At 36.1% G+C, this 23,635-nt stretch overlaps 1 protein-coding gene across 1 annotated transcript in view; it reads right to left on the reverse strand.

Annotated features, from left to right (window-relative positions):
• Positions 1 to 23,635, reverse strand: part of CCDC102B (coiled-coil domain containing 102B) — a 129,585-nt gene that overhangs the window by 3,694 nt on the left and 102,256 nt on the right. The window contains 1 exon segment of the mRNA XM_032595436.1: positions 169 to 378. Coding sequence (XP_032451327.1) covers positions 169 to 378 — 210 coding nt within the window.

Genomic DNA, 23,635 nt, shown 5'->3' on the forward strand with positions numbered 1-23,635 from the left:
ATATGCATGAACAACATTATTCTACTTGCAATGAGAAAAAGAACAAGCATTAGATGTTAAATAGTACAAAGGAAATATTCAGACTTGGAGGTGGGTAAAAAGTTAAGGCAGCGTGAGGAAGGCAACTGACAGTGAGTGAGAACATTTGCTTCCAAGAAACCCCCATACCTTGATTTTTTCCTGCAGTTCAATTTGTGAGGTCTTGAAGTCAGGACCTGGAGAGTTTGCACTTAATACATTTCTCCTCTCCAGAAGCTCTTCCATTTCTTCCACTTGGGCCTTTAGCCTTCTATTTTCTCTTTCCAGTCCTTGTTTTTCTGTTTCAAGTATTTCCCTCTTGTCCCGCTCCAAGATATTTTCAGCTTGCAATCTCTCTAGCTAAATACAGAAAACACAAAGAAGCAACATGTAGCATTTGTAATTATCAAAGGGCAAGGCACCCAGCAAACAAGCTCCCACTAAGAAAGGTTCACAGACACATAGATTTATATAATTTTAAAAAAGAACACTGTATTTGTCTGAAAAGTTGTGAACAACACGAAGATCCTAAGACCAGGCCATGCCCTAGATAAATGCAGTCTTCCTCTTGGTTCATGAGACTATTTCTATAATCGTACAGACCATATTTGTCAAATAAATATGTCAAATGAAAAACGATAATATTCTGGCGATCATCTCCACTTAAATGATGAACATTATCCATTGGGAAGGCACGAAATAATTTCTTGGGTAATTTTGGTTGGATGGATATAGTTCATGTATCCGTTCACTTATTATTTATTTACTCTACCTTTATTTATTTATTTACCATACCTTTCAAGTTCCACATATTATACTAATCACTGAGGACAAAGACAAGCGAGTGAAACAAAATAGTGTAATCCATAATTAAAGTACTATAAAATATAGTCAAGCACACATGAGTGAGTGGCTAATTGGATTTCCAGAGAATTGGAGGTTGACAACCATGGCCAGGGGGCCACATCTGACCCATCTCTTTTACTATACCCCATGATAATAGTAGTTTTTCATTTTTTTATAGTTGAAAACAATTAAAAAAGAATACTACTTCAGGCACACTGACATTATACGAAATTCAAATTTCAGTGTCAAAAAAATAAAGTTGTATTGGAATTCAGTCATGTTCATTCATTGACATATTGCTTATGATTATTGTCACACTAACAATGGCAGAGTTGAACTGTTGAGACAGAGGCTGTATGACCAGCAAAGCCTACATTATTTACTATCTGGCCCCTTAGAGACAAAGTCTGCTCACTTCCAATTCTGTCCCATGATTCTCAACCACGGCTGCACATGAGATTGCCTTAGGGAGATGTTGGTAATTACTGGTGAACAAGAACCCACCTCTAAGAGCTTTGATTTATTGAACTTAGGGTAATTTTAATGTGTCTCTCCCTTGGTCAGTTTTTGTTGTTTTAATATTTTTCTATTTAGATTTTAAAGAGGCAATATCAAATGTGTTTATTTTATTCAGTTTCATTATGTTTAAATATTTGCTCGTTATTATAATGACATTAAATTATAATTGCCTGCTATGATTATTTTTTTTTCTTGTTCTGGATGTTGTAAGTAGAAATGATTAGTAGCTTTTTTAGTTCTAAATTCTAATCCTGAGCTCTGAATTCTAATCTTGACTTCACCATGTATTCTGTGGGTAAATTCGGTCAGGCAACTTAATCTCCCCATGTGGACAATTTATTCTCTAATGTAACAGGGTCTGTGAGAAGTAAAATTAATTAAATTGACAGGAAAACACTTTGCATAGCAATGTTCTACTTAGAGAAAAAACACTGTGGCCATATAATTTGGGGGAAATAATTATATACGTATTTCTCTCATAATTTGAGCAGATGTATATCCAAACGTCAAAGTAATTTTATGGCATACATCTGTATGGTGAAGCCACACCTCACAGTAGAAAAACAAGTAGAACCTAGTCCTGATTCTGTCACTTATCATTTTTTGGCTGATTCTGAACAAAACGTTTCCTCTTTTTCTTCCTTTTTTAAAAATAAAATTCGGATGAGAACACCAGACCCACCAAATCCGTGGAATTATAAGGGCTGGATGAAATCAGTTATTTGAAATGCCTTGTAAACTATGTAACATGATTAAAATGTGAGACATTTTTAAACTGTTAAGGATAGAAATTGGAAATTATTCATTTTTACATAGTTTTAAATGGCTTGATTGCAAAGTACTGATTAGTATTATAATATAAAGTATTTTTCATGACATTTTAAATTCTAAAAGAGAGATCAACTTAAGGAAAATGTTAGACTTCAAAAATATCATTGGAAATGAATTTGCATTAAAAAATTTCTAAAACACCCTTTTTCATATACACATAATTATACCATTATTATAGAAAATAGTCTGTTCCCAAATCAAAGAGATGTTCTGGCTTCTAAAAAACAGGAAACAAAAATTACATTCTTGAGACTGGACCTTGTGTATCAACTAAATATCATAAACTAAGGGACCAAATTTTAGACGATGTGGTTAAACATGTGGAGTATCTATTGGGGGATTTAAGGTGAAAACAGTATTTCAAAATCCAATTACCAACATGACATTTCTTTAATTATTAAGGTTCATGCTTAAACTTTTTGGCTATCATCATGTCACTTATGAGAATTAAAATAATAAAGCTGTATGAAAAAATCATTAACTTAGTGATGAAAATTAATTTTAGGGGCGCCTGAATGGCTCAGTTGGTTAAGCATCCAACTTCAGCTCAGGTCATGATCTCATGGTTTGTGGGTTCAAGGCTCCATGCTTACAGTGTAGAGCTTGGGATCCATACCTGAGATTCTCTCTCTCCCCCTCTCTCCGCCCCTCCCTGACTCATGCTTTCTCTCTCTCTCAAAATAAATAAATAAAATTAAAAAAAATTTAAAAAGAAAAATTAATTTGAGGAAAAAAATATATATTTTGGCCAAGGGGATATATAATATGATGGTATGTCAGGGTATTATGAAACTGTAGGCATTTAAAAGAAATTGATGAAGTCCTTTTTATTACTAATAACAGGTAACAGATAGAACTAAGGTTTTAAAAAAGTAATCGATTGTTTGATTGAATAAACTCTAAATCTTTAAAAAAAAATAAAGGAATGATTTTACCAGTCATAACAACAAATCTTAAATAATCATGTCTGATTATTTGTTATTTGCAGCCTATTAACACAGTGTGATTATATGATAAATTTATGTATACAAGACACAGCAAAAAAGTAAAGGTTATGTGGAAATTGGAACATCACAAATATTATAAGCAGTTTAAAATTTGTTTTAAACATTTCTTTATTTTTGAGAGAGACAGAGTGTGAGCAGGAGAGGGGCAGAGAGAGAGGGAGACACAGAATCGGAAGCAGGCTCTGAGCTGTCAACACAGAGCCCGATGCAGGGCTCAAACTCGCAGACTTCAAGATCATGACCTGAGCCAAAGTCGGATCCTTAAGCGACTGAGCCACCCAGGTGCCTGATATTATAAGCAGTTTTATTTCTGTTTTCATTTCACAAAATTTTTTCTTATCAAATTATTCTTTTCCAAGAATCATATGAAAATCTACCACATTAAAAGCCATTCAACTAAATGCAAGTTAAAAAGACAAAATAAACATCAGGTACTATTTTAAGCCCTCAGATTTATGGTAAGCAATTCCAAGAATCACCAAATTGAATGCAATTCCATTGATTTGCTTCTACTGATCAAGAGAACATCTTAAAATATTTTAATTCTAACTCTAAAATTCTATGAATTTTAACTAATCATGGGTACTATTGTTAAATTTCAGGTAATATGAAAAATTATTGAAAAAATGTTTTCTAAAAATTTTAAGGTAAAAATATATTCTCTTCAGAGTAATCAATAAAATATTTGTTGCTTTAATGATTTCCAATGTTATACATATTAAGCACCGAGAAAAATATATAAATACCCAACTGTTCAGGTGTTCCACAATTATTAAGTATCTATTATGTAAGAGGCAATGAATATTCCATTTCCAAAATACAAATAAACACATAGCTATAAATTGGGTAGAGATTCACGGAGGAGGAAACAACCTGTGTTCTGAGAAAGGCCTGTGATAAATTAGGCAATCAGAGGTTATTTGAATGAATAGTATATAAGCTGAAATCTGAAGTTTAAGAAAGCAAAGAGTCAGAATCAAGGCAAGAGTGTTCCAATAGAGGAAGCAGGAAATAGGTTTGAGCATTATAAGAGGCAAGTGTTCAATCACGGTGTGGGGTAGAGTAGGATGTAAAAGGAATCTGGACAAGCAGGCAGTGATTCTTGAAAGTAAGTGTGAACACAACAATCATTTGAGTTGCTTGTGGAAAATGTAATATTGTGATTATCCTTAAAGATAGAATACGGGGTCATTTATAAACATTTACACCTACTCACTAGATATTCACCAATTATTAGTGCTTGACAATTTTGAGAAGACATCAAAGATCCCAACCAATGCAATAACTAGAATGTAGGTTTATGAAACCTATGGCTGTGCCATTTTGTTCATGAGCCTGGGACCTGACACAAGCTACGTAAGTGATCTATGAGGAGAAAGTACACAATGGTAGTCTCTAGGAAACAGCATTCCTATATTTCAATCACAACAATTACACACAAAACAAAATTAAGAAAGCATCCTAGAAGAACCAGTCATTTAGCCGACAGTACGTAACACCAGGAGGATTTCTCAGCTTTACTCTTAAGTCCTTTCTCAGCATAGTTCCATTGCATTTTTGTGACAGGTGAACACAGTGACGTAAAGACAAGACTTACGGCAAAATGACCTAGAGTTGGGTCCCAATTCTCTTAATCTTGAAAGCCTCCATTTTTCATTTATAAAATGTAGAAAATACTTCCTAGAGCCTAGTCTTATGAGGCAGAAATTCTATTATTTAGGGGAAATATTTATTCCAAACTCAAATATTTCATGTGATAAATTTGTTTTCTAAAGAATAAAACGTAGCAATGGCCAAATCAAATAAGGACGGATGAAAATAGTCTATTTCTTTTTCCTATTTTATCAACATGATGATCATTTTGTAAATGGACCTTGTCAACTGAGGAAAGCCCCAACAGAGAGCACTGTGTGACATTCTGTAGGCCAGTGAGGAGTCACCTGCAACCGATGTGGATATGCCAATACTATATTTGCAGATACTCAGAATTTTCATTTCAGCCAAGTCAGCCATAAAATCGGACTACAAACTATGATTTTTGGAAGTTAAAGGTAAAAGGCAGGAAGCTTGCTATTTCCTAGCAGTAAGATGATTACTCTTTTACTGAGGGTAATATATATTCTTGGTAAAGAACCATATAGGCTCTTATCCTTACAATAATCCTGTAAGTTTGTACTTGCTACCATGAGGAAACTGGGGTCCTTAAGAGTAGAAGTAATTCTCAAGGTAGGCAGAGAGCCAGGTCTGTGGTTCACCTAGAGGCCCTCTCTGATTCCAGTCCTGAGCTCATTCTACCCATACCACGCTAACAGCTGCTAATGTATGTATTTATCTGCAAGCAGTAACAACCAACACGTTTTGAATTCATTGTACTACGTTACAGCAAAAGTATGTTTTCTTTTGATATATTTTGGGACTTTGATCCTTGCTTCGTCTTTCTCTATCAGAAAATTAATTCAGAGGGAAAGCAATTCTGTGGACTCACATGAAAAAGTCTGGCAACTCAAAGCTAATGCACTGTGCATATTACTGATGTCAGCCTGCCCTGAGTCTTTTTTTTTTTTTTAATTTTTTTTTCAACGTTTATTTATTTTTGGGACAGAGAGAGACAGAGCATGAACGGGGGAGGGGCAGAGAGAGAAGGAGACACAGAATCGGAAACAGGCTCCAGGCTCTGAGCCATCAGCCCAGAGCCTGACGCGGGGCTCGAACTCACAGACCGCGAGATCGTGACCTGGCTGAAGTCGGACGCTTAACCGACTGCGCCACCCAGGCGCCCCTGCCCTGAGTCTTTTAACATTCTTTCTCTAACCAAGACTTAGAATCAAAAAAAAGAAAAGAAAAGAAAAGAATTGCGTAAATTCTCTGCTAAATAAAAATCTACTTCCCACTTGTCCACAGTTAAATACAGCTCAGTTGACAGCTCACACCCTCTTCTACCAAAAGTCAAGAGAATAATAAATGATTTTAGTAACGGGTAATGTCACATGTATTTTACTTACTTTAATTTCATTTTAAATCTTAGGAAAATTTCTAAAAGTAAGGAGCCCCAGAAGTAATTTGAAATAAAATGTGTGCCAAAGTTACATAGAAGAAGAGGGATCCTCATGCAAAAGAATTAATCTAGATACAGACACTATACCCTTAACAAAAATTAACTCAAAATGTATTATAATGAGAGTGTAAAACACAAAACTGTAACAACTCATAGAAGATATGTAGCACAGGAGAATATTTAGATGACTATGGATTCGGAGATGGCTTTTTAGATACATAGCCATAGGTACGATCCATGAAAGAAATAATTTGATAAACTAGATCATTAAAATTAAAAATGTCTGCTCTGTGAAAAACAATGTCAAGAGAAGGGGAAGACAAACCATAGGCTGAAAGAAAATATTTGCAAAAGGCATATATGATAAAGGACTGTCATCCTAAATGCGCAAAGAATTCTTTAAATTCAACAGTAGAAAACAAACCACCCAATTGAAAATAGGCTGATGATGTATAAATAATAGACATCTTACCAAGAAGATATACAGATGTCAAATAAATGTATGAAAAGATGCTCCACATCATACCTCATCAGGAAAATGCAAATTAAAACAATGGGATACCAACACACAACTATTAGAATGATGCAAATCCAGAACACTGACAACACCAAATGCTGGCAAGAACGTAGAGCCACAGCAACTTTTCATACTTAGCTAGTGGGAAAGCAAAAGAATATGGCCACTTGGAAAGGAAGTTTGGAGGTTTCTTACAAAACTAAACATTCTTATCATATTATCCAGTGATCATGATCCTTGGTATTTACCCAAAGGAGCTGAAAACTTATGTCCACACAAAAATACACACACACACACACACACACACACACACACACACACACACAAATCGACACAAGGATGTTTATAGCAGCTCATCACTGCCAAAACTTGAAGCAACCAAGATGCCCTTCAGGAGGCACAAATGGATACACTGAGATATGTCCAGACAGTGGAATATTATGAAGCCGAAAAAAGAAGTGAGCTATCAAACCATGAAAAGACATGAAGGAATCTTAAATGCATATTACTACAAAGCCAATCTGAAAAGACTTCATACTGTATGATTCCAACTATATGGCATTCTGGAAAAGGCAACATTATGAGAGACACGGAAATACATTAGTGCTTTTCAGAAGTTGCAGGGGATTAAAGGAGAGGCTCAAGATAGGGGAGAATAAGTAGGTGAAGCTCAGGAATTTTAGGGCAGTGAAAGTACTGTGTATGATACCACAATGATGGATACGTTATGTTTGTCCAGATCTATATAATGTCCAACACCAATACTGAAGCTTAATGTAAACTGTGGACTTTGGGTGATAATGATGTGTCAGGGTAGGTTCATCGGTTGTTACAATGGGCCACTCTGGGAGGGATTTGATAGTGGGGAAGGCTATGCATGTGCAGGGGTGGGATGCATAAATCTCTACACTTTCCCCTTTCCCCTTGATTTTGTGGTGAATCTAAAACTTCTTTTAAAAAAATGAAATAAAAAGCTTTTTTTAAAAAAGAGATATTTTTGTATTTTGAACATTTACCCTTTACCAGATATATGTTCTGCAAATATGTCTCACTAATCTTTGGCTTCTGTTTTAATTATCTTACTAGTGTCTTTCATAGCAAAAGTTATAAATTTTGATAAAGTACAAACGAACATTTTTTTCAAAAAAAAAAGAGGAAAGCCAGAGAAAAGGGAGCCCTCGTGCACTGTTTGTGGGAACACAAACTGGTGTAGACATTGTGGGAAACAGTAAAGAGACTCCTCAAAAAATTAAAAACAGGATTACCATGTGATCCAGTCATGGGTACCACTACTGGGTATTTACCCAAAGGAAATAAAAATACTAACTTGAAAAGATATATGCATCTCTATGTTTATTGGGGCATTATTTACAAGACCTAAGACATAAAAGCAGCCCAAGTGTCCAGCAACTAATAAATAAGATGTGGTGTTTATATATATGTATATGTATATGTACATACATACATTTATATATATATACATATATATACATGAATACATACATATATATATATGAATATTACTCAGCAATAAAAATGACTGAGATGTTGATATTTGGAACAACATGGACGGACCTAGAGGGTATTATGCTAAGTAAAATAAAGACAAAGAAAGACAAATATCATACGATTTCACTCATATGTGGAACTTATGAACCAAAACAAATGAAATAACAAAGAAAAAAGAGACAAAAAATTACAGGCTCTTAAATATAGAGGACAAATTGGCGGTTGCCAGAGGGGAGGTGGGCTGGGGGATGGGTGAAACAGATTAAGGGGATAAAAGAACATTTTTCATGATGAGCACTGAGTAATTTATAGAATTGTCAAATCATATTCTATACCTGATACTAGTTAGACAATATATGTTAATTATACTTCAACAAAATGGAGGCCAAAATACATACTTTTGATTGAACATGAATCAAAAGCAATGCAATTAAATTACAAAAAAACAGTGTTTCTATGTATAACTAAGTCTATACATATTAGAATGACAAGAGAAATACATTTATAAAGACTTGCTTATACCCTGGCAGAGAAAACTTATGGATTTCACAAAGAAAAACTCAAAATGGGTATTTTGGACCCCTGGTTTTACAACAATGGTGTGGCAGTCTAAAAAATTCTTACTGGTGTTACAAAATTTCATACACAAATATTTTCTCCATTTCAATGTACAATCATCGAACAATGATGTAGGTGATATAATAATCATCTATTCACATCCTAGTAATTGTCAGGATTTTAAAATGTGAATAAACACGCTGTTATCATGTCAAGCATAGAAAACTGTTTATGAACATGTCCTACAACAACCAGAGAAAAGCGATAACCTAAACACAAAACAGCATAAAGATGCTTTTGTGCACCTCTCCTGCCAAGCTCTGATATGCTGCAGTGGATTTCTCATAAACTTGATCAGGCATGAATTTCACAGAAGCAGTGCTTCCAGAACTTGAGAAGTGAAACACAATAGAGTTTTAAAGATACGGGTTTTGTTCCAATGAGAACAGGACCGGAGGTTTAGGTAAGGTAGGTCTAATGGACCTTAATTTTGCCATGGGCTAACTACACCCTACAGTAGTACTGAGTACTAAGGAAAGCTATGGTAACACAGTTCTTAGCAAGATCTGTGGTAGGAAAATAAGTACATTATAAGAAAGATGAAATTAAGCAAGCTATGAAAGGTAGACCTTCCTTATTTCCAAAATCTCTCCTAAAACTAAATTTAAAAGTAGACAAACTCTCTTGGCCCCAGAGTTAACAAACAGGTTGTCTTGGAGATTTTGATAGCTCGCAGTATCATTTGACCTAGAAGGTATATTGACTAACTGCACGTACTCTGATGGTTCAGATAAAATAGAAAGATAACTTTAATTATTAACACTGAGCTGTAAAGGAGAAAAAAAGTGCATATATAATTTACAGAAGAAAATAGTAGAAAAGGACAATGAATTAAAAATGAAATAGTGGCAAGGACTTACGAGCTTCCCCTAAATCACTACTTTACATCAAGAATGACTTAGTAGAACACGTTTATGTTTCAGATATGCTGCTTTTTAGTATCTGATTTGGGGGGAAATTGCACAAAAGAGATACATTGATGAATTCTTTTTTTTTAAAAGATACGTTGATGAATTCTTTTTTTTTTTTTTTTTCAACGTTTATTTATTTTTGGGACAGAGAGAGACAGAGCATGAACGGGGGAGGGGCAGAGAGAGAGGGAGACACAGAATCGGAAACAGGCTCCAGGCTCTAAGCCATCAGCCCAGAGCCTGACGCGGGGCTCGAACTCCCGGACCGCGAGACCGTGACCTGGCTGAAGTCGGACGCTTAACCGACTGCGCCACCCAGGCGCCCCTACGTTGATGAATTCTTTAAAAAATACATAAGAATAAAACATAGTTTGTCTTAAGCCAGAATTACACAATCTTTATTTTTTTACATTAAGAGATCATTCATTCAAAAGATTAATATTATAATGAGGCGAGTTAATTCCTTCATCTTTAGTCTAAAGTCAGCACTTTTTACCAGCTCCCTATTCACAACTGGTTTGCAATGACAAATCTGTTGATAGATCAACTGTCCATACGTGTGTGGCTCTGATTCTCGTCTCTTATTCTATTTCTTTGGTCTACCAATCATTGCACAAATACTACTCTATTTATTATATGTATTATATACACAATATACATAGAAATATAAATTTTTGCTGGTGTATACATATTTAATTGATCTTATACCCAGCAGTATCCCTAAACTCTTGTGAATTATATTTTGTAGGTTACTTTCTATTTTCCAAATAGATAATTATGTCATCTGTAATAATTACAATTTTGTATCTTGCCAATTCTTATTATTTTATTTATTTTTCTTTTTTTGTTGAACTGTCTGGCATCTGAAGTAGAATCTTGAATCAAGAAAGGGATAGCACACTCTGATACTCCATCTTTAAATAAAGAATTTGCTCTAAAATTTTGCTACTCTATCGTTTTAAAAGTCCTCTTGATTCCTAGTGTGCTAAAATATTTTTCCGTACAATAATGAAATAAGTTGTAGCAACTGTTTTTATTTTTTTCTGTAATCTTTGAGATAACCACATAATTTTTTTCTTTTACTCTGTTTAATGTGCTGATTTATGTGACAAATTACCCAAAGTTACAATATATCTTCCGTTTCTGTGACAAATCAACCGTTTTTATTTACTATGAGATTAAGACTCCTTCTACTTGGTTAATATTATTGACTCTACATATACATGTGAGAATGATTGTACTTTTCCTGTCTTATACTTGCCTAGGTGGAACATTAGGATTAAACACAGTAGAAAAAGTTGGAAATTTTTTCCTCTTTTTCTCTTCTAGAATATGTTCTATAAAATTGGAATAATTGGGATGCCTGGGTGGTTCACTCAGCTAAGTGTCTGACTTTGGCTCAGGTCATGATCTCGCAGTTCATGAGTTTGAGCCCCGCATCAGGCTCTGTGCTGACAGCTCAGAGCCTGAAGCCTTCTTTGGATTCTGGGTGTCTCTCTCTCTCTCTCTCTCTCTCTGCCCTTCTGCCACTCATACTCTGTCTTTCTCTCTCAAAAATAAATAAAAACATTAAAAACATTTAAAAAAATTGGAATTATTTACTTTGAATGGTACAATGTAACCATAAAGCATTCTGATACTGGAGTTTTATTGTAGGAAGAGTTTTAATTTATTAATTTTAATTTACTTTATATAATGTTATAAATAAATTCAGGCTTTCTATTTATATAAGAGTCATAGTGGGTAAGCTATATTTTTCCAATCAATAATTTATTTCATGTAAGATTTTATTTTTATTAGCACTGTCCCTTCATAGTGTTTCCTTATCTTTGTAAATCTCTGCTCTATCTAAGGCTGTGTCCCTTTTTAATTACTAGCTTTTTCTAATTATAGATCTTGATTAATTTTACTTGAATTTCATTTCAGTTTATTTCTTTTTTCCTTTTTTTTAATGAAGAACCAACTTCTGGTTTTGTTGACTGTAATACACTTTTTAAATATATTATTAATTTCTAATATTGTCTTTTTTTTTCCTTTCTTTCTACAGCCATTGTTATCTTTTTCTATTAGAATATTAGCTCCTTAATTTTTTGTCGTTGTTATTTTGTTATTCCAGGTACTCCAAGAAGCAGCTATACAATGGGATTAAAAATGCAATGACTTTATTAGGAGGAATGCATCGGAGAGAAAATGAGAAGGGAGTCAGGAGAGGCTGGGGGCAGCTGGATTGCAATCAGGGCTAACTTTGAGTCAGGGGGAGAGAGGGAAGAAAAGACAGTTGGGTGGAATCATCTTAGATGTCATTGCAGTCCAAAGAGAGTTAGGTGAGGTCACAGAGGAGCTGTTAGCGAGAAGGTCACATCTCCCAGAAACAAGGAGGCTGCCCTCTGTTGGGAGTAGCCTGTGGGAAGCATGATCTTATTGCCCGGATTTCAGAGTACAGCAGTTAGAATTCTGGGTTAATTACACTCCCTGTAATTGAGATCTGAGAGTCACCATCCCATGGTGCACATAACCGTTTCCTAATATAGTCACTAATGTTATAAATATCCCTGAATTTTGCAGAATCCCTCAAGAATTCAGTGTTTTATCTTTCAATCTTATATCCCATTAAATTTATTTCTTTGACCTATAAGTTATTTAGATGTCTGTTTTCCAATACCCAAATAAACAAGTTTCTTGAAGTTATTTTCTATAATCAATGCCATAACAAATGACCATTCATGGTCAAAAAATAGTATCTTTTGGGAATTACACAGCTTAGAACATGACCACAGACTAAGTCCCCATCTTTCCACACAGCCTCCAAAAGTCAACAAGAAGAAATAAAATCACTCATTCTGCAAATATAATTGAGACTTATTTTATTGTTTTTAAATTTTTTTAATGTTTATTTTTGAGAGAGAGAGAGAGAGACAGAGACAGAGACAGAACACGAGTGGTGGAGGGGGAAGAGAGAGAGAGAGGGCGACACAGAATCCGAAGTGGGATCCAGGCTCTGAGCTGTCAGCACAGAGCCCAACGCAGGGCTCGAACTTACAAACTGCGAGACCATGACCTGAGCTGAAGTTGGACACTTAACCTACTGAGCCACCCAGGTGCCCCAGCGACTTATTTTATTGTTTTAAAGTTTGTTTATTTCGAGAGAGAGCATGCATGAGCAGGAGAGGGGCAGAGAGAGAGGTAGAGAGGGAGAGAGAGAGAGAATCGCAAGCTGGCAGAACAGAGATGCAAATTGGTGCAGCCACTCTGGAAAACAGTGTGGAGGTTCCTCAAAAAATTAAAAATAGACCTACCCTATGACCCGGCAATAGCACTGCTAGGAATTTACCCAAGGGATACAGGAGTACTGATGCATAGGGCCACTTGTACCCCAATGTTTATAGCAGCACTCTCAACAATAGCCAAATTATGGAAAGAGCCTAAATGTCCATCAACTGATGAATGGATAAAGAAATTGTGGTTTATATACACAATGGAGTACTACGTGGCAATGAGAAAGAATGAAATATGGCCCTTTGTAGCAACGTGGATGGAACTGGAGAGTGTGATGCTAAGTGAAATAAGCCATACAGAGAAAGACAGTTACCATATGTTTTCACTCTTATGTGGATCCTGAGAAACTTAACAGAAACCCATGGGGGAGGGGAAGGAAAAAAAAAAAAAGAGGTTAGAGTGGGAGAGAGCCAAAGCATAAGAGACTCTTAAAAACTGAGAACAAACTGAGGGTTGATGGGAGGTGGGAGGGTGGTGAGGGTGGGTGATGGGTATTGAGGAGGGCACCTTTTGGGATGAGCACTGGGTGTTGTATGGAAACCAATTTGACAATAAATTTCATATATTGAAAAAAATAAAAAAATAAAAATAAATAAAAAATAAATAAATAAATAAAATTTTTTAAAGCCTTAAGAAAAAAAAAAAAAAAAAGAACAGAGCTCAATGAGGGGCTCAATTTCATGAGATCATGACCTGAGCTGAAATCGAGAGTTGGATGCTTAACTGACTGAGCCACCCAGGCGCCCTGAGACTTAGTTTTTTAGAAACCTCGATTCACATGTAAGAGTTACAATATATATCCAGGAGCTGCAGAGTCCTCTCCAGAGACCATGCAGGAGCAAAGTTGGATGGAATTGGGCATTAGATGGAACCCCAGCTAGGGTGGACCGCTGCAGGGGAAGTCACATCACCCTCCACCAGGAAACACTGAGAGTAAACCTCAAACCGAGAGGACCAGAAAATCCTCTACTAGAAGGAATGTAAGAAAGGAGCTTAGAAAGTACAAAGGATAATAGCTGTCAGTCTTGAGGTGGTACCAGTTATGGGGGAGATATATCCTAGAAGGCACGAGTGTCATTTGGGTATTTCCAGGTAAAGAAAAATTGGAAAGTAAGAAGTTGCTCTTAAGGGTCCTATCAAAGAATAAGAATACAGATTAATCTGCATCCCTCTACCCAAAAGCTTTACTTAAACAAAAAACCCAGTCCTTTGTGTGTCAACAAAGGGGAGCACTCTAGAACTAGGAAATTAAGTACACAACCCACCCTCTTCATTATTCCACCTTCTCCCACAGAAATACTTGTCATTGTTGCTTGTCTAGGAAAACCCTACCCCCTTCATCACAACAAACAAAAAGAAATTCAATATCCACACAAAACTACTAAAAGTAGAAAATAAAGTAAAGATCAAAACTTTTCAACTGCTAAAAAACAAATAATCCAATTAAAAAATGGGTAGAAGGGCATAAACAGACCTTTCTCCAAAGAAGACAGGCAGACGGCCAACCGACACATGACAAGATGCTCAACATCACTCATCATCAGGGAAATGCAAATCAAAACCACAATGAGGCATCACTTCACACCTGTCAGAATGGCTAACATTAACAACACAAGAAGTAACAAGTGTTGGTGAGGATGTGGAGAAAAGGGAACCTGGTGCATTGTTGGTGGGAGTGCAAACTGGTGCAGCCATTCCAGAGAAAAACGTGGAGTTACCTCAAAAAGGTAAAAATAGAATTACTATTCTTATGTCCCAGTAATTACACTCTGGAGTTACTGACCCAAAGAATATGAAAACAGTAATTCAAAAGGATATATGCACTACTGTGGGTTTTGCAGCATTGTTTATAATAGCCAAATTATGGAAGCAGCCCAAGTGTCCATCAATAGATGAATGGATAAAGAAGGGAGGTATATACACACACAATGGAATGTACTCAGTCATAAAAAAGAGCCGGATGTTGCTATTTGCAACAACATAGATAGGAAAAAATACTTTCAACTGCTGAAAATACTCCTCGTGAAACTATCACAGGACAAAGGAAAACTATAATACCACACTCCAACATAAATTCTATGAAAGCAAAAAGAGAAAAAAGTGTAAACCATAATATTGGATACAAGTGAACTAACAGAGTGTATTTCATATTGATTACATAACCCGGAATATAGTTTTTCAAGTGATTTTTTTAAAAATTTTTTTTTTCAACGTTTACTTATTTTTGGGACAGAGAGAGACAGAGCATGAACGGGGGAGGGGTAGAGAGAAGGAGACACAGAATCGGAAACAGGCTCCAGGCTCCGAGCCATTAGCCCAGAGCCTGACGCGGGGCTCGAACTCACGGACCGCGAGATCGTGACCTGGCTGAAGTTGGACGCTTAACCAACTGCGCCACCCAGGCGCCCCTTTCAAGTGATTTTTAACACAAAACTCTCATTTAATATCCAATGGGATATATTCTGAGAACAGTGAGGACTGCACAGAAATCTTTAATTCCACTTAAGAGGACTATTATGGGTAATAACATTGATGTTGTGAATTTGTAACGATTTTATGCATGTTTTTTTAAATTTTTTTATGCTTATTTAGTTTTGAGACAGAGAGAAACAGAACATGAGTGGGGTAGGGGCAGAGCAAGAGGGAGACAGAATCTGAAGCAGGTTCTAGGCTCTGAGCTGTCAGCACGGAGCCTGAGGTGGGGCTCAAACCCACCAACTGTGAGATCATGACCTGAGCGGAAGTCGGACGCTTAATCAACTGAGCCACCCAGGTGCCCCTTATGTATGTTTTAAGACAAAACAAATAACTTTATATATCAACATTATTGGGAAAGAAACAAAGTTTTAAAAAGAAAAGACACAACAAAAAAATTAAGAAATGAGACATTCACGTTGGAAAGTGGTTTGGTAATTTTCTAAAAGCTTAAGTTTTTACCTATACTATCTATCAACCAGCAATTCCACTCCTAGGGATATAAATTCCACTCCCAAGATTAATAAAAACATGACCATAAAACGTAAATAAACATAAATAAATTGAAATATATTCAAAGTTGTATTCATTACAATCAAAATCTTAAAAAACATGTTCAGCCACAGGAGGAGGGATAAACAACTTTCGGTGTATTCATACAATGGAGTATTATTATATTGTTAGTAAGTAAAAAGGAACAAACTATTGATACGCGAAACACCACATATGAAACCAAATATGATATAATAGGCAAAAGAAGGCTGGTGCCATCAAGTATTATTAGCTATGTTTCCCTTTATATGAAGTGCTGCCCAATGGGCAAAATGTGTGGTACCTCTAAGGTGGGAAATTGACTGGGAAGGGGCGTTAGTAAACTCGAGAACTTTACAGGGTGGCAGAAATATTCCATATCTTGCAAAGAGTGTGCTTTTTACAAATGCTTACATATTTCATGATGCACTGACCAGTACCACTCAATATCTGTTCTTTAAATTGTGTGTAAATTATACCTCAGCAGAAAAGGTCAGCAATAAATACTTAATGCTAAATTTAAATGAAAATTTTGAAATATGAATGTGACTTCAGTTTTCTGTCTACAGAAAGGACGTGTCTACAGAAATATACTGCAAGGGAAATTAACATGTTCAGCACCCAAATCTTTCCGGTAAGATAAACCATAGCACATGGAGAAATCCTTGCCTCCAGACCTGAAGCTAGCTAGAAAGTACAAGATGAACCCAGAACATAATTGTGTCTGAAAACAGTTAATCACTCGGCGATTAATGGGAAAATGTCATAAGGACACTAGTTCCAGCTTCAAAGGACTCCTCTTGGCTAAATTTGGGGCAATTTGAACATCAAAAGTGAAATCAATATTAACGTAGAATACATCGAGTAAAAATAAATTCATAACTCTATAATACAACTCAAAGATAGAAAAAGAGACAAAGAGAAGACTTTTTCAAAACTTTTTTTCTTTGTTGCAAAAGGATGCCAGCTAATAAATGTAGAGGGATAGTGGAGTTAGAACTCTGGAAACTATGAATTATAACAATTATAACCAGTTCAGATAAAAACAATCAACGGGTGCCAAAATCCTTAGAGAAAAGATATTTAGAGAACAGGGTAATTTTAGGATATCAGACAATTTTCTGAAAGATCATTCACTAATTTCAAAATGAGTATCATATTGGAGAAAGCTACAAATCCACACCCTAATTAAGCAATCATGTTCAGCATCACTAACAGCAGAACAACATCGCATTATGTTTCTCTTTATGTGATTCATAAGAAATATGTATATAATGTACATGGTATTCTTGCTAAAAAATGTTTAGTCTGACTGTAACTAGCCTGTAAATCAGTGCTCCCAGCCAGCGTGGTTTTACCCAAAGGGGACATTTAGTAAAGTCTGAAGACATTTTTGGTCATTACATCTGGAGAGATGTTACTAGCGTTTGGTGGACAGAAGCCAGGGATACTGCGAAATGTCCTACAACACAAAGAACGACACCTCACAGCATGTCAACGGTGCTGAGGTTGAGAAACCTGCTCTAGACCTACTTTCCTCTTGACCGGTAATTCAGGACATAGAAGAATAACCAATACTATTAGCAAACAATTAGACAACTCCAGAATGTGGTATATTCTGCCACCGGACTAATCTGATTTTTTAAAATGGTAATGTTGAGGAAATAGTGGGAGAAGCAGTTCTAGAGTAAAAGGGTGATTAAATAAGATAACACCTATGCATTAATAATCTCAACTGCATTAAGACAAGCAGATCAAAAAGACATTCCTGAATAGAGGGAATTTAAATATGAACCAGATCTTGATTATATTACAGCTAATAACTTCTTAGGATTGATAATTGTGGTTATGTAGGAAAATGCCCTCACTCTAAGATGATACATGCTAAAGAATTTGAGAAAAGTATTATTTTATTTTATTTTTTTACTTATTTATTTCAGAGAGAGATAGCGTGCGTGGTGGAGGAGTAGAGAGAGACGGAGAGGAAGAGGATCTCAAGCAAGCTCCATGTTGCCAGAAGAGAGCCTGACACAGGGCTCAAAGTCACGAAACCGTGAGATCACAATCTGAGCTGAAACCAGGTCAGACGCTTAACCGACTGAGCCACCCAGGTGCCCCTTGAAAAAAGTATTATGATGAATACAACTTGTGTCCAAGAGGTACATTAATTACAGAGATTAATCTTAAAAGATAACAGATAATGTTAAATTTAAAAATTAATAAGCAGAATGAGGCATATGATAATATCACTTACAACAGTTTAAAATGTACATTTTCAAGTATATATATAAAGAATAGATACATATTGCAATAGTTGCCTATGTGGGGAATGCATGCAAGAGAGGGATGTATAGACAATAAAAAATGAATGAATGAATGAATGAATGAATGAATACAAAGAAGACAGGGACTTTGCAGAGACCCATAGTGACAACGTTCCATAACTAAGGCATATAGCATAGTAAAAGTCTCTGCCTCAGAGTAGCAAAATGAATCCACATATCAAAATATAAATATTAGTGTATACATGAGGGCCAAAATATAATTCAAAGAGATAATTGTATTTTTTAAAAAAGAAACATATTATGGTTGACTCCAGTGAAGAAATCAAAAGGGAGAGAGAGAATGAAAAAATATATATTTTCTGGAAAGACTCAAATGAAGGCAACTGTACTAATAGTGGCCCTGAAATACAGACCTTCTGGATGTGATTCTGGTACTTGAATGAATGGATCCCCCCACCCCTGGTGGTACTGGATACAAACTATGATTCTCACCTGTGATCTAGGATAACATTGAGGGGAAGCATAGAGTTGAAGGAGAAACACCTTATGTAGTCGCTTAACAGTTAAATGATATAGAAGCAATGGTAATGATATGGATTTTGGATGTGGCCAGATTTTATTAAATGACTTGGAAGCCATAAAGAAAATAGCTGACAGGCTCGGGTCAGCCAATTTTCAAATCACAGAATGTTATTAAAGCCAGAAGTTGTTCCTGACTGTGTTTAAAGAAGCTCTTATCTCCTGAATCCAGCAGGCAGACTGAGTGTCTCCAGTCCCAGGAATTAATCTTATGTGGAAGAGCTTCTCAGGAGACAAAACAGTCTTGACAGTTCTCCAGAGGGCCCCGGGAAGGAAGCAGTGGGACCTTGGAACCTAGAAAGAGCTTATTTGAGTGGATGCACTTGAACACCTTGAAGCAGTATCCTGTCCCAGTGGGACTGCAGAAACGAGTTCCTCAAACACCATGTAGACACAATCCACCCGCATGGCCCTGGGAAACAGCAGACAAATGGTGGGTGATGATGGACAGCCAAATGTCATCAAGTGGTAACCCAATCTCACGTTCTCTTTCTGGATGTCGTATCCTTGCCGGACCTCAAATGACCTTGATGTTCTTCAGAACATCTCACTGGTCCATGATATTGAAGACATCATACTAATTACATATGATGAACAAGAAGTGGGAAGTGCTCTGGGTGCCCCAATAGCTCACAGGCATGTCAGAGAGTAGGAAGTTCATTCACACAGATTAAGGATCCTACCACTCCAATAAAATGTTTAGGGACCCAGTTTTCTGGAGCATGCTGAATCATCACCTCTAAGGTGAGGAACAAGTTAACAGCACTAAGAAAGAGGCAGAATGGTTGGCCTTGGAGACTGGAGATGCCGCACTTGGAAATAAGGTTTTGACCCATTTACGGAGTAACTTAAAGCATGGCATTTTTGAGTGGGGCCTAGAGCAAGGGAGGGAGCATCAGGTCCAAGCTGTTGCATTAAAATATGTCACAGATAAGAATGTATTGTGGAGACTTTGACAGACCCCCAAAGAGGAGTCACAGAACAGACCCTGAGGGTTCTCAAACAAGGCAATGCCATCTCCAGAAGTGAACTACTTTTTATTGGAAAACTAGCTCCTCATCTGCTAAAACCAGTTCCTAGAAGAGAATGAGTCCTGACCATGGGACGATAAGTGACTCTGTGGCTGGAGCTGCCCATCATGGTCTGGATATTACCTCATCCATGAAACTATAAAATCAGGGAGACTTAATAGCAATTCTTCTTTTAATGGAAATAATATACTGAGGATCAGGCCCAACAGGTGCAGAGGACAACAGTAATTTACACATACAGATGGACCAAACCCTCAAGGTACCTATCTATATGACGTGGATGCCTCTCTCTTAGTTCACACATATGAGTCCACGGGCAATATCTTTCAATGAGCTAATGTAGAAGGGCAAAAACAAAAGGGATGACCCATGAGAGGGTCATCTTGATAGGTTAGCATGAGATAAAAAAGGAAGCTACTTTACTACAAACCTACTCAGTGGTGGCTCTAAAGGACAACGATGAGGAAAAATCCTTCCAGTATTTGGAGAAATACACTTGTCATCAATGTGGATTGAAGGGACAAGTGACCGAAGGTAAGTATATATACAACTGACTGGAAAGCGGTGAACCACTGGCCTCTTGGCTAGGGGCCTTGACAAAGCAAAACTGAAACACTAAAGATAAAGAGGTCTGTACAAGAGGCATAGGGACGGACAGATGGTTTTGGACATAAAAGGTGTGGCTTTTTTTTTTTTTTGATTCCCATATCATATCGGCCAGATTTTCCACCACAGAAGAGGCATTTTAGCAACCAGGTGGAAAAGATGTTGGCATCCGGTCAACATGAGTCATATTTAGTCCTCCACCAGACTGGTGCTTGAATAACGGGTGAGTTGCCATAATATCAGGGTTGCAGGTTATGCCTGGGTCCAATGGAATGGGCTTCCTCCCAGCAGAGCTGATCTAGCTATTCACCTGCTGCATGCCTGATCTGGGAGGCTCAACCGACAGCCACTTAGGGACAATAGACCAGATCCTTTCTGTAGGAGGCAATGTATAGTTGTCACGTAAATTGACAAGTACTCTTGTTTGTCTTTTCTCTTGTCTCAGCCAGCAGAATGATCTACAACCTTACACAGAAACTGGTTTACCAACATCAATTCCTATGAAACATCACCTGAAAGCTCGGGCACATTTAACAGCAAAGGAAATAAAAAATGGGTGCATTACCAAGACCGGTCCTCCAAATATCAATCACAAGTCAACAGAAAGCCTGAGAAAGTGGGAATGGTTTATCAAATGACATCTATGTTTTCCATCTTGAGGGAGGTACTCTACAAGGTAGGACACTGTCCCCTATTTGTGGCAGACAGTGTAGGCCAATGGCCAATGTATGAGGCTGTGTCCTAGTACATTGAATATATATGCCCAGGAACCAATGTATGAAAGTAGGATTGGTTTTTGTCACCTTTATTCCTTGTGTGTCACCATTATTCTCAATGTTCGTAGAATTTTATTTATTCTCTGACAGGGAAAGATTAAACATCTATGTCAAACATGCTTTTTCACGGTGCACTATAAATATATTATGATTTTGAGATGTTTCAATGTTTTTAGTCACTTGATAAGGTTAAAAGTTTAAGAGTCTTGACAAAATATTGTTTTGAGTTTTGGTACCAACATTAGAGGTGTGCGTTAGTGTAGTTTTATATCTGTAGTTTAAGTTTTCTCTTTTAGAAAAGAAAGGATATTTCTCAAGTGTGAGTCAGTTAAAAAATCAATGACTCAAATATGTCAGTGAGCCAAAGTCCAACACGAACATTTGTCCAAATTCAAAAACAAATGTCAATGAGTATGGATCGATTACGTGAGAATCTTCAACTCACCTGACCTTTTACTGAAAAATTCTTAGACATTTATGGTCGAGGAAAGATCTTCCCAACAGATTTGATAAAGGTCAAAGTATAGACTTGAGTATTATTTGAAATTTGGTTTCCAATAATTATTTCTGACCAGAATTCAAAATCACTTGTAAGGAAAATTTTAAATGGCTCGTATCTAGAACTAAGTAGGTTTTTTTGTTTGTTTTGTTTCTTTAGTTTTTAGTTTCTTAATGTACATGGTTTTATCTCACCTCCAGCCATACTCTTCTACATCTCCTCACCTCCACAAAATAAAATAGAAGAAAGAAAGAAATAACTCCTCCCTCTCCCTTCAGGGGTAGTCAAAGTATCCGATTTAAGGAGTTTTGAATGACAATGGTTTCTACCTAACTTGGACTAATGGATATAACCTACAAGAGGATAAACCTTAGGGGAGGCCAGAATTTGTCTCAGAAGAAGAGAAAATGCAGAACAAATATAGAAAATTTTAAAGAATCAGACCTAAAAAAAAAGAAAAGGTCAGGATTGTAGGATCACCTTACAAAAGTCAGTGATAATGAATATTATTGCCCATTTTATTTCTCTGTGCTACAGGACATGAATTTACAGTGTCTGAGTATTAATAATTGTCTTATTTATTTACATTCTTACCCAAGTGGTTCAGATTCAAATTCTCTAAAGTGTGGCAATGTAAAGCCTGCCTTTGTATTGCACATAATCATTTCCTTTTTAAGGATGCTTGATGATTTTTTTAATTGGTGGAATGATAATCATGGTTAAAATATTTTTAATATATTGAAAAATAAAATGTTCCTAGAACCATGTATTGTATCATTATTTAACCACATCATATAGCCATTTTTGTTTGCTTTGTATATTTTTATTTGGTATTCTAACATCGGAGAATTATGCTAAAAATATGCAAAAAAATAAGTTCAAAATAATAAGATGAAAAATGCTTAAAATATTTAGTTGATTTATGAGGGTGTGAGGTTTAAATCTAATTCTGCTATGTACTAGCTGTGAAGCCTGGGGCACATTCCTTAAACTTTCTGAGCCTGCTTTCTCATCTGTAAAAAGAAAAAACTATAATCATACTTCTCTTACAGAGTTGATGTGTTGATGAAATGAAATCACATATGTTAAGGGCGTATAAAGCACAGGGAGCCTACAAAGCATCCATAAACATTAGGTATAAATATCTAGTGATTCTCGCTATGAAAGAAAACAGAAACATGTATTTTAATAACTATATGATCACCTTCCATTATTTTTTAATATTTAAGGCAAAGATGCATAGATAAAGGCTTTTCTTCTTCCCTTTGCTTTTGGCCTTTTCTTTCTTCTATTTATGCTCACCTCCAGATGACACCTTCCACTTTTGTAAGACATACTCTTATTAGTTGATAAAATAGTTTGTAAGAGTAATTATCGTGCTTTATCACTTGTTTGATTTAGTTCTTTCATACGATAATTGTTATTGTGGCGATTACTAGAAAACCTAAAGTTGGAGACTCAAATATGGACTTTGGAGAATTGTTCTTTTCCCAGGGTACTTCAACCCCTGCTAAAAACACATACAAAATGGCCACAGCCTGTAACAACTGTTTTTAACTTAAGCAGGTCAGTACTGAAAATAAAAACTAATCTGATCCATTACTGTTAAAAATAATTATTCCCATACAAGCCTACCTCAAGAAGCAAGAAGAATCTCAAATAAGTAGCCTAATATTACACCAAAAGAAGCTACAAAATAAAAAACAAACAAAACCCAAAACCAGTGTAAGGAAGGAAATAATAAAG

The sequence above is a fragment of the Lynx canadensis genome, chromosome D3 (assembly GCF_007474595.2).
Source record: "Lynx canadensis isolate LIC74 chromosome D3, mLynCan4.pri.v2, whole genome shotgun sequence".
Taxonomy (NCBI): Eukaryota; Metazoa; Chordata; class Mammalia; order Carnivora; family Felidae; genus Lynx; species Lynx canadensis.